This window comes from Lissotriton vulgaris, chromosome 7 (assembly GCF_964263255.1).
Source record: "Lissotriton vulgaris chromosome 7, aLisVul1.2, whole genome shotgun sequence".
Taxonomy (NCBI): domain Eukaryota; kingdom Metazoa; phylum Chordata; class Amphibia; order Caudata; family Salamandridae; genus Lissotriton; species Lissotriton vulgaris.
Genome location: NC_141695.1, coordinates 1,722,547,090 through 1,722,560,181, shown reverse-complemented (window position 1 = coordinate 1,722,560,181; position 13,092 = coordinate 1,722,547,090). Strand labels below are relative to the sequence as shown.

The 13,092-nt window shown below is 46.0% G+C and overlaps 1 protein-coding gene across 1 annotated transcript in view; it reads left to right on the top strand.

Annotated features, from left to right (window-relative positions):
• Positions 1-13,092, top strand: part of LOC147706432 (protein mono-ADP-ribosyltransferase TIPARP-like) — a 94,063-nt gene that overhangs the window by 52,747 nt on the left and 28,224 nt on the right. Inside the window, exons 2-3 of the mRNA XM_086932932.1 lie at positions 4,863-5,031; positions 7,051-7,238. Of these exons, the coding sequence (XP_086789058.1) occupies positions 4,863-5,031; positions 7,051-7,238 (357 nt within the window). The remainder of the gene's footprint in view (positions 1-4,862; positions 5,032-7,050; positions 7,239-13,092) is intronic.

Below are 13,092 nucleotides of genomic sequence, written 5' to 3'. Positions count from 1 at the left end.
CACTCAGCACCACTCAACGCCACAGCATCACTCAACGCCACAGCATCACTCAGCACCACTCAGCACCACTGCATCACTTAGCACCCCAGCATCACTCAGCTCCACTCAACGCCACAGCATCACTCAACGCCACAGCATCACTCAATGCCACAGCATCACTCAGCACTACCGCACCACTGCATCACTCAGCACCACTGAATACCACAGCACCACTCAACCCACAGCACCACTCCACGCCACAGCACCACTCTACGCCACAGCATCACTCAGCACCACTCAACGCCACAGCACCACTAAACGCCACAGCATCACTCAGCACCACTCAACGCCACAGCACCACCAAACGCCACAGCATCACTCAGCACTACTGAACGCCACAGCACCACTCAAAGCCACAGCACCACTCAACGCCACAGCACCACTCAACGCCACACCACTCAACGCCACAGCTCCACTCAACGCCACAGCTCCACTCAACGCCACAGCACCACTCAACACCACAGCACCACTCAATGCCACAGCATCACTCAACACCACTGAACACCACAGCACCCCTCAACGCCACGGCACCCCTCAATGCCACGGCAACCCTCAACGCCGCGGCACCCCTCAATGCCACGGCACCCCTCAACACCACAGCATCACTCAGCACCGCTCAACGCCACAGCACCACTGAACGCCACAGCATCACTCAGCACCACTGCACGCAACAGCATCACTCAGCACCACTGAACGCCACAGCATCACTCAGCACCACTGAACGCCACAGCATCATTCAGCACCACTGAACGCAACAGCACCACTCTGTGCAACCATTCAACAACAACTGGTTCAAATATGTTCTCTCAATGTTTCAAGCTTTATTACAAATGTCACAAAAAGATGTTAATATTTCACTTCTGTTCTTGGATTTTCGTCACAATAAAATACACTGAACATAATCTTCACAAAAGCTATTTACAAAAGTTTAAGCTATTTCCATTATAAATTAAAATACCTTTTATTTAAGTATTAATTATTAAAAAAAATTAAAAGCCATTGTTATTTGTAATATCAATACATCTAAGACACGTAAATACATCACATATTGCATAACAAATGCTATAGGTGTCACGTTTGCAAAAGTTAAAACTATTGGCATTGTTAATGACAAAGCTATTAATTTTGCTATTTTCAAAACCAAAACATAAATACAAAATTTGTCATTTACAATAGCAATAGCTCAAACTTTCCTAATGCGAGACCTATTGCATTGCAAATGCTTGTTTCCATAGGTAGCCAATGGAGGGCTCTCAATCTATGTCCAACTGGCTAAGATCTGGAAATGTCGAGGACCAGCCTTGCATCAGCATTCTGTAGGCGCTGGAGTTTTGAGAGATGTTCGGCTTGGATCCCTGCATACAAGGCGTTGCCATAATCTAGACTCGACAGGGCCAATGCTGTGATCAACATTTTGCGTGATTCGAGGGGAATGAATGGGCAGACTCTTCTAATCATCTTTAAAATATAACAGATGGCCGAAGAGAGGTTGTTTATGTGGGCGTCAGAAGTCAGTTTGTTATCTAATATGACTCCTAGATTTCTAACCTTGCCCACTGGTTTTTGGCAGTCGCCCAAACTGGCCGGCCACCAATTGGGAGACCAAAAGTCTGTCTTTGATCCCAACAACATACCCTCGGTTTTATCACCGTTCAACTTCAGGCAGTTTTGCTGCATCCACTGATCTACCTGCGTCATGCAGTCATTGAATCGCGTGGCTGTTTCCTCCATATTGCCTGCAACTGACACCACTATTTGGGTGTCTTCAGCATACGATACTGGAAGAAACCCACACTGCCTGATAATCTCTGCCAGAGGAGCAATATAAACATAAAAAAGTGTGGGGCTCAGGGAGGACCCCAGAGGCACTCCACAAGGAGATTTAAAGGATTTGGTTGTACAATCTCCCATTTTGACCGAGAAGGATCTGTCTCTTAGAAAAGTGCATCAACGTGAGTGCATAGTCTTGAAGCCCCAATTCTGCTGGACGAGCACAGAGTATCTCGCGGTTCACAGTGTCGAAGGCCGCTGAGAGATCCAATAGAATCAGGGCGGCCCTCCCTCCTGCGTCTAATATACTCCTGAGTCCCTCTGCTGCCATAACCAGTGCAGTTTCTGTTCTGTGCTCTTCCCTGAAACCTTATTGTGATTGGTTTAAAAAATGTTTAGATGGTATAAATTCTGTCAATTGGTTATTAAGCAATTTTTCACAAACCTTGGCTGGGAACTGAATTCTGGATATTGGCCGGTAGCTGCTGGGTTGTTTTGGATCCAGATTGGCTGTTTTTAAAAGTTGGAGCACTGATACTGTTTTCCATGTGTCTGGGAAATTACTTGACTGAATTATCTCAGTGAACACAAGAGTTAGTTGTTCGCTAAGTATTTCTGAGAAAATATACATCACTTTAGGTGGACAAGGGTCCGTTGGACCCCCGAACCTAATGTTCTTTACCGCCAGGCTGATTTGTTCTGCTGAGGGAGGTAAGAAGCAGAACCCAGTTTTGGGCGTAGAAATATCCATGCCTTGCTTGAAGTGTTTGACTAAATTGCTGGAATAATTATTACTTTTAAAAGATTCATAAACTGATGTAACTTTATCTACAAAGAACTGTCCGAGAGTATTACAGAGTTCTGTACTACTTTCCATTTGTTTTACAGCGGGAGGATTTGCTAGTTTTTTTACTGTGGCAAAAAGCTCCTTGCAAGAGTTCTTGGCCTCACTTATTTTTTGTGTGTAATAATTGCTTTTTTGCCCTATAAGCAGTTTTCTGTGTTCTGCCAGTGTTTGTGCATATTCCCTTTTCCTGTCTTGGTCATAGTTAGTTCTCCATTTCCTTTCGGCCCTTCTGCAGATTTATTTTTGTGTCCTAAGTTTTTCCGTGAACCATGGTTCTGACCGATTTTTCCTCCTACAAACAAAGCTTTTTGTAGGGGCTGCAATATTAACCGCTGACTTAATCCATGAAGAGAGCCTATCCACATTGCTGTTTGGCGCTAATTCCGGTATAGTCCTAGCTAATAATTCCTGTAGCGTAGGGGCGTCAATATTGGCCCAGTCCTGATAGGTGACTAGCCTATGCTCATTTGTACGAGTTTGCTGCCCCTGCTCCATAGTTACAGAGAACAAGATAGCTTTGTGGTCTGACCAAGGAACAAGTATTATTTAATCAATTTTAAGGTTGGAGTATGGCCGGCCAAATGTGTATCCAGTTTGACAATCTAATCTAGACCGAAACTGGCCATAGCGTCAACCAGTAAGGTTGTATTGTTGTCAGCTAGTTTTTCTAGGTGATGATTAAAATCCCCTAGAATCGTAAAATCAGGGCCAACAAAGCTGGATTCTAAAATAGGGCTAATTGTATCCAATAGAGGAGTCTGTGCCCTTGGTGGTCTATAAAGTAATAGACCTTTTAGGGTAGGATTACTGTCAGGTGAGACCTGAAAGGACAAAGATTTGCAATCATGGGAACTACCTGCTGCGGATCCCCTTATCTGCAGCTCTTCTCTGAAAATAATCACCAGCCCTCCTCCCCTCTTCCATGTTCTGTCTGCTCGAGTAACGGAATAGCCTACTGGGAGTGCTAACGCGATGTCCACTTCCGAGGCTCTATCTGCCCAAGTCTCCATTATGAATGCCAGGTCCAGTTTGTGTGACTCAATCTATTCCGTCACCTCCGTGTTATATTTCACTAAAGATCGTGTATTAAGTAGCATCACCTTAATGACCTTAGTGGCCTTCTTAACTAGGGGGGAACACCTTAGTTGTAGCGCGTTAATTTCCGTATAACTAAACGTCAGCTTACAATGCTCGCACCGCTTGGTCTCAGTCTGCATGTCTAGGAGTCGACATCCTGGTGTACCCTTGAGCCTATATAGCTTGTTGCGAGTGTAAGTTCTGCCAGGTGACCTGTTAGACAAAAATGCAGTGGTTCTGGCCCTAAACCCGAGCCAGGTGTGGACAGGCACAGATAGGCTTAACTTTGGCGCGGCCGCTGCGTGCGTCCGCTGCGCGTCAGTTCTGGCATTGGTTTATGTAGAGTGAGCAGCGGGAACAACTAGACTGCTCACCACCCGGAAGTAGCAATTTCCCCGGAAGTGTATAGAAAGGTAAAGGCCCCGAAATCACCCTCCGTTCAATCAGCACTTGCCGTGACGGACCGGGGTGCGGGCAGGCAATGAAGTCCCTGATGAAAATGCCAAGTGCAGTAAGTATAAAAGTAGTAGCAGCCTTATTTTAAAAACATAAATATCAGTGGCTGCGGAAGGGATGGTGGAGTGCCGGCATGATTGCAGTGAGGAATGGTGTAGGATCCTGGCTGTGATAATGGCTTTTGAGAATTGGCTGTGGAGGACAGAGTAGGACCGCTGGCAGCTGAGGAGAGTGCAGGAGCCCTGGCTGTGAGGGATGGAACAGGAGTGAATGAATATGAGTGCTTGCAGTGGAGGGTAGTGTAGGGTGCAGACATGCTTGTTGTGAGGGATGGTGTAGCAATGCTGGATGTTGAAAATGCTGTGGCGCTCTTTCAGTGAGGGAGCGTGGCATGTCCCCCACATGCCACGCTCCCTCACTGCCATGCCCAGAGCTCGCACACCACCCCCTGGTGTACGAGCTCTGGGTGTGGCAGTCACTGTGGTGTGTCGGAAACCTTGCTATAGTTGTGCTAGACTATGGCAGAGCCCACAACTTTTATGTTCCCCTCCTTGTAGGAGACGGGGTTCATTAGCTCAGGATTGTCGGTTGGATTCTGCTGAAGATCAGTCTGTGACGGATGACGTCTCTGACACTCTCACTGATGCCTGGTCTCCATTTTCTTCTTCTACAGTGATGGCTTATCGTGCGAGTTGAACCTAAAGACTCTAAGGCTTTGTCTTGGGAAGTATGACCGCATCCGGCGACTCCGCAACAGTGGCTCCCGCATGGTCAACCCCCACTTCCCAGCCCAGTGGCGGTTCTACTGGAAGGGGCCGGGTCTCTGGAAGGACTACGAGGAGGTAAAACAGACGGAAACTGGGGCCATGTGCATGACAGAGCTGGCTCTGATCTCCTCCTCAGTGTTACCTATCGCCTCCAAAGGTGCAGTCAAGTTCTTGTATAAAAAGAAAACTAGGCTGCTTGGCTCTGCTTCAAAAGTGGGACCTAGCAGAATGTTTGAAAGTTAATGAGACCATTTCATTTACAAAGGCTTTATGCCCTTGTGAGTGGTCCTGGGAAATGTTAGTGGCACCGCCTGTGTCCAGGAGGGTTTTAAAGAATATTGCTACATGTGTGTTAAAACAAGCCCAGTGTGCTATCTTGATTGTGTGTCTGTCCCTCTGTCTTCCTCTTGATCTGTTGAAGGTGATACCAAGGAAGCAGACAGAAAAATGAATTAATAAATACATTAATTTTCTACATCCTTCACTCAGTTTTTTGTACTTCTTTCCTTGCTTTATGCACTTTTTCCAATCATCCATCCACCCTTTTTTCTACCTTTTCCATGAATCAACACTTCCTTCTCTCCATCTTTCTTTCTTTACATTCATCTTCATTCTCTCCTACTTTTTTTGTCTTTTTTCCATCCTGGCCATCTAGCACCTGTCCTTCCGTCTTGTCATCCATCTTTCTCTCCATCCTTCCTTTTCCACATCTATCTTTCTTTTTCACATCCCTTCTTTTCTCCTATCCATCACTTTGTATCTTTTCTCTCCATCTATTCATCCTCAACGTTCATACTTCTCTCATCCATCTCATTTCCCTTCCCTCCCATCTCTACATCCATTCTTCTCTCCATCCTGCCCTCCATCTTGCTCTCTGTCCATTCATCTCCCTCCTTCTCACCAGCTGTCCCCCCCTTCACTGCAAGAGGTCATGTTTACGAGCCTCTTAAAGACTAGAGTCTTCAAACAAAGCCAAAGGAGTCATAAACAACTTACATGTTCAATATTATACAGAACTGCCAAGTGGCACCCACCCCCCTGAAACTGCTAAAGGTAGGACTGATGATGCACAATGTCCTATGAGCTCAGAGTGCTGGCGTGGCATTGGAACAGTGCTTAATCTGTGCCAGTGTTTACTGGTATTCAGTACCAGCACTTATATATGACACTCCACCACTTGGTGGTGCTGTCTATCTTTGAGTAGAGCACATCAGTTTAACAAATATACATTTAAAAAACTTTCTAGTGCACTCGGTCCATATTGCAGTTTTGGGTGGCCTGTAATTGTCCAAACTGTCACATCTGTAGAAATGTGATGCTTTGTATGGAGCATTTTACTGGCATTTGGCAGCGATGGCAGGTTCAGTTGGTAGTGCAAGCATCAGGGGGTCCTGAGCAATATCTTAGCCCCCGGCAACTAAAGATTTTTTTTTTACAAATTAAGCACTGCATTTAAGGCAGAGACTGAGCTGTACGCATCTGCTGGTCTGGGAATCACTTCACTTGTGCCCACCATGCTGGTGCTCAGTTTCTGGGCTTTTTCCCCAGGTGCAACTGTTCACACTGTGGGCCAGTTGGATGCTGGCAGGAATGGTGCCCAACTCGATTTGGTCCAGCTTGCCTCAGTCACAAGGTTTTTCTCTATGGCCGAGCAAGTGACAGGTCTGCCACTGGGAGGGGAAATCATGCTTCAAAAACTCTAAATGAGGCAGGGAAACTGAAAGGAGGGGAGGCGGACATTTTCCAGTCACTGACAGAAGCCTTGCTATGATCGTCATCTAAATGAGGCCGCTGTCTCCTAGGTGACAAGAAAGTACGTCTGGTGTTGTCTTACTTAATGTCTGCAGTACCTGACCCACTTAAATGGAATATGAACTTCTTATGGATTACGGGAATTTATTGACCAAGCCAGCGGCAAGACATACTTTACTTTATGCTTTACTAACATGACGCGTGTGCTCATGTAGTGCAGTATGTACTCATGGACATGGCCAAAATAGCCATATGGCCTCCGGGTCCACCTGTGACCTCCATATCTTCTCCATCTACACTTACTCGCCTCTTAACTCAGTATTTTCTTTTTTGTGTCCGCAGTCCATCTCAGTGCAACTGAACAAGGCATACAAGCAAAGAGTGTTGAACGATTACTTTGAGGTCAATGGCAATGTCTACAAAGTGGACCTCAAGCACCTCAAACAATACAATGTGAGAACAAAGTTTTGCCGTGAGATGCGAAGAAGGCCAGTCTACCGTTCCTACCAGAGCATGGCACCATATTTAAAGTGAGTACCTAAGTAGAAGAAATGACACCTTTCTGAGAGGGTGAGCAGAAAGTATTGAGGGAAAATTAATGCTTTTTTCTTCATGGCTTTTGTGTTTTCTCTTGAACTATATTTCCTCCCAGTTCTCCATCTATTTTGGCATCCATCCCCTCCCTCCAAACCTCTTGTTCTCTATAAGGAGCGTTAATGTTATGTTTTTTCGCTGGGCTAGGGTGTACAATAGACAGTATAACACATCAAGCATTCTTTATTACCCCAACATATTTCACAAAGGTTCCCACATAGATATAAGCAGAGAACTTGGATTCAAGAGTTTTGATAAACACTTTGGTCCTTTTCAAGAAGTTGTCACACATCACCATAGTTAAATTCCTTTGGCTGAAGGGATGTGCACAAGAATATGTCAAATGTTTTGGTATTCAGTCACTCCATTTCTAAAAATAAAATATTCTCACGGGTTCATCAATATTCCTTTAACATTGCCCTAAATTGTAGTCACTATGTTTGGAAGAACCTTTCACAAGAGCAAAAAAACACATCTTTCTAGCTTTCTTTCTCCCTTGCCAGTTATCTTTGAATGTTACTTTATTTGTTTTCTTTGTGGTTTATTTTCCAATGAGTCCCTATTTCCCTCTGATCTGTAGTGTTATCAGCCAGTGTTCCCCCTCTCCGTGGTTGTTTACCTCTTCCTTCTCCTCATCTATTGCTCAGTGATTCCCTACTCCATTTGTTGTAATATTCCCCTCTTAAACTCTTCCAGGCTCGTATTTCAGTGTAACTTTCTTTTGCTCTCCAAAACGGTAATCCCTCAAGTACCTTCTCCCCTGTTGCCAGCGTTCAGTATTCCCCGGTGCCTTTCTCCATGGTCTATGTTCGATGTTCATCTCTGTCTTACTTCTATGTTTTCTTGTTCATACTCCTCTCTTTCCTTCCACCGTGGTTATTGGTAAGGGTTTTTTGCCTTCTTTTTTTTATATTTACCTTTCAATATTTTCATTTTTCGTCTGTTCTAGTTGTTGTTTAATGTTTCACTCTTTCGTTTGTCTCTACGATTGTTATACATTTCCCACTCTTTCCCTTCTCTCTGGTCACACTGTTCAAAGCTTCACTCTTTCACTCTTTTCTCTGGTCACTGCACAAGATCCAAATGTAATCCCTCCTTTGTCATCACTCAGTAGCTCTCTATTTCCCTCTTACATGGTCTTTATTCGCTGATCTATTCTTTTCTGTGGCTATCGAAGGTACCTTGTGTAGATTCCAATTTTCAATGTTCCCTTATTTCCCTACTCTTTTTTGAACTATCATTTTATTGTTTTTCAACCTTAACCAGTGAAAAGAACTTGCAAGTACCATCTACAATTCTAATTTGAAAAGTTACATAGCAGTATTGTTTAGGCCATATTTAACTCCTACATCCCTAACCCATGCCAACCCTCCCCTATAAGAAGAAATCAGCATAATTTTTTTAATACAAGCAACAAACCGAGGAAAATGCAGAGGAATATGTATCCTCTGTCAGAGTTTTGGCTGCAAGTTGTGTATTTGGTCCAAATTTAGACACATACATTCGAAACCAGTTCATATTTCACTGTGTGCCAAGAAAAATCCAGGAAAGATTATTAAGTTGCAGGAACCCTGCACTATTGGAAGTTCTCAACCTAGCTAAGATATTGAGAGGTCATTGTTAGAAATGGGATTTCTGGTTGGCTGAGGCTTGCGTCAAAGTCAGGCAGAAACCACCACTCTAGTTAGGGCAAGAAAGTTACACTCCAAAGATAACCCCTGCTCACCCTCTAAGCAACGTGACACGAGCAGCAAGGCTGATCCTGAAGGCAATGTAAGTTGAGTATTTGTGCATGCACCCACCAACAACAACATCCCTGGCCCCCCTACAAAAGGAACTCCACATAAGGTTATATATAAAAATAGCCTTTGTATTACCAAACACATTAGATAGTAAACACACACTTTACAATGTGCCAGAGGCACGGGCAGAATTTACAGGGGATTATATACATGGGACAGGGCTACATGGACCACTGTCAGGAGTAAGCACTTTTAGAACTAACACTTGGTAGAATTAGCACTTTTTAGGAATAGCACTTAGAACATAGAACATTTGTAGCACCAAATAACAAGGGTAGAACACAACCAGTAACCACTGGTAAAAGGGTAAGTACCACCTACGCAATCCTAAACACCTTAGGCAAATATCACGCAGGGAACCATGAACTCACTAGCATAACCTATACTAGGAAAAACAACCTCCTAAGCATGAAAACACATTAAGAGGTATGGGCAAGAAGCTTCATACATGATGCATGAAAACACATTCAGAGGTGTGGGCAAGTAATCACAAATTGTGCAAAGATCACATGGGGCAAAAACATGTACTCCACGCATGGGCACAACATATGAACTGTCCCCTAGGCCAACTGGCCTCTCAGGGGCGGAAACGCCCTGTGTCCACAATGTCAGGGCAGGCTGCGCAGGCAGCCAAAGTAGATTCGCAAGGGGCACGCCTAAACGAAGCAGCTTCCCACTAAGTCCTGGGTAGCTGGGGATCTCCTCTGGGCTTTTCATGGAGCCAATTGGGCCCAAAACAACGGGGGAGCCGGGGAGCCTCGTGGGCTCTGTATTGCCGGGGAAAAGGCTGCCCTCGCTGTGGGAGCGGCCCACTGCCAGCTGGGGCCGCTCTACGAACTGAAATGCCCCCGGGGCCGTTGGAGCCTCGACAGGCTCTAAATCAACAAAATGTCCCCTGGGTCGTTGAAGCCTCGACAGGCTCTAAATACTAAATGGCCCCAAACGCTGGAGTCCCGCCTCTGGGGACTCGGAATACCAAAATGCCCCCTGGACCCCCGGGGGCCCGCAAGAAATGCTCCTGTCGTCGGAGTCCCGTTCGGGGGCTCACAAAGCACAACACCGGCACCCGGCTGTACTCACCAGTCTCTGGTGGCGGCGTCCTCTCGCGGCTCTGTTGCTCCCTGCTCTGACGGGACTCAGGGGAGCCTCGCTGCTCTGGCGGCCGGTGCTCTCAGCTTCAGGAGGTGGGCTTTCTCCACGCGGCACTTCCTGCCGCCGGGCCCTTCCGCTTCCGTCCACGAGGACCCGCCTACAACCAGGCGGGCCGCGGACCTTCTTCTCTGTACCGGGGCACTTCCAGGTTGTTGCAGGCAGCGCGGCGGGCCGGAGGGGGAAAAGCACCTCACGGCAGTAATCCGGGGTAGGCACCCGGTGAATGGAGAAATAAAAACGGGGTGGGCACCCGTTTGGGGAGCAAAACTAGATAACTAATGAGCAGGGTGGCACACGCGACAATGTGCGAGTCCCTGGCGGGGTGGGCACCCGTCGGGGTCAACAATAAAGGGCAGATGCGCGGGGTAGGCTCCGGCCCTAAATGGAGACAAGGGGGGAATCCCCACACCGGGGAATCCCTCGAGAAAGGGGACTGCAGCTCCGGGCTGCAGATTAAAAAAAAACAGTGCTCCTGGAAAGTAGAAACAGCGCTTCCCAGGCACTGTTAGCAAAAACAGCCACAAACCCTATCAAAGTCCAGCCAGAAAGTCTTCCAGGAGGTGGGGGGGGCACAGTCTGGGCCCAGGGGCCAGCTCACAGGGCCCTCCAGGCAGGGATACAGTCCACAGTGGCGGTCCTCCTGGCGCCCAGCAGCAGCAGGCCCCCCTCCAATTAGGACCAGGAAAGAGAACAACATTCATGGGGACACAGCCCCTTTTTATATACACAAATCCTTTGTCTGTGTCTCTGGGGTGGGGGAAAACCAGTCGCAGCTGGTTTTGGAGCACTCTGATGTGCTCAGCCCCTCTTCCCATTCACTGGCCAGGCTAGGGTCATCAGTCGCACAACAGGGGACGGAGCCAGCATTGTGTGGGGAAAGCCCAGCCCTATTCAGGTCCCAGGTGCACTCCTCCCTCACATCACTCATGCAGATCTATCCACTCACCACTGGGGCAGACCCATCCTGACTCCTGGAGCCAGGCTCGCCAGCCAGTTCCAGCCAATCACAAGCCAAACAGCCAATTCACATAAATTACACAGACATGCCAACTTCTAGAAGTGGCACGTCCACACTAGACACATTAACGCCGCACACATCATCGCGCAGCATTTAATCACACGAGGCCGCACATACCAAACTCGCACCTGCACTCCCCACGCATCAGGAACTACCAGGGACACATACATTCCCCATGCATTCCTATGGGAGGGCACGCCAACCTCACTACACGCACGCACTTTACCCTGAGACACAGTGGTAGAGGGTGCAGAAGCCAAAAATCACTAACACCAAGTCACAATTAAAAGCAAAAAGTTCAGGGGTGAACCTGCCAGAAGAGCCAAGTCCAACAGTCATTAATTTTGTTTAAGGTCCTGCATGCTGAGTCTACGTCGTATCATTGTCAGTAGTGGAACAAATAGAGTCAATATGTATGGTCAATACAAAAGAAAAAACAATGAAAAATATCAACAAGAGATCATTTAGCTCTTGCTATAGGTGTGCTTCTAAGAACCATCTGATTTTACAGGTTGACCAGCAATAGGTAAACTTTGCCTGCTATGTAAAAAGATGGGCCAGTTCCAAATAGTATGAAAAAGTGTAAAGAATTCAATGAGAGTTGGAAGTGTTGATGTGGATGTAAATTTGTGTGCTGAATCTCTTAACAATGAATTAGAATGTAGTTCTGAATGCACACCTGTTAAGGAGCCACTGTCTGAGGCGATTATTGACAATGTTCCACTACAGTGCATGGCGGATTCTGGTTCACCCATCACTATCCTTAGGGGTACCACTTTTTTTTTTGTGAAAACCTTTATTTTGCTCTTCCAGAGAACAAATACGGGCCTACAACCAACCGGCCGGCCTCGACACTTCGTAAGCGTTGTAGCAAAATATACGTCAACTCGATAGCACGTCAGTACATAAAAGCATACAACATGTGTTACACTAAATTCCACGTGCACCGAGTGTCAGGAGAAGTTAAGGTTAATTTTTAAATGATTTTTTATATAAGGAGATACAGAAGCTAGAACGGATCAGTGTACAGAACATCCATCTAAGTAATAAGCGGGCAACGTCTTTCAGTGAAATCCAACGAGCAATAAACATAGCCAAAATGGCGGCACAGAGCTAGCACAACAGGATGATGAAACACAAACCCCTAGATGCATCAACGTTGTCATTTGCGATTCCTTAATTGCGAAAAATAAGGAATCGCAATTAAGGATTCGCAAATGGCAATGCATCATTAAATTCGCAATTTTATTGGAATTCGGTAAAAATCGCAATTTTTACCGAATTCCAATAAAATTGCGAGTTCCAAATAGCGAATCCGATATTCCCATTCATTCCTATGGGCTGAAATGCCCATAGGAATGAATGGGAATTGCGAATTCGCAATTTCAATTCGGAATGCATCAAAGCCTTTCAAGGGTGGAGAGGGGGGTCCAAAGGACCCCCCCCTGCACTCATGAAATGGACATTTACATGTGAGTTACATACACACATGTCCTAAGGACATGTGTGCCTGTAACGTACACGTTTAAAAAATGCATTTTCATGCGTTTTTAAACATTTTTGCAAATTACCACGAAGTTCAACTTCGTGGTAATTTGCATTTGCAATTTTGGAAATCGCAAATGTTTTGGGGATGATGCATTGCTGTTAAGGAATCGCAAATGTGCGATTCCTTAACAGCAATCGCATTTTTTGGAACTCGCAAAAAAAGCGATTTCCAAAAAATGCTTGATGCATCCCAGTAACCAATTTAGGAAGTGCAAAAGGCCGATTTATGCGAATCGCACCGTTTGCACTTCCTAAAAAGGTTGATGCATC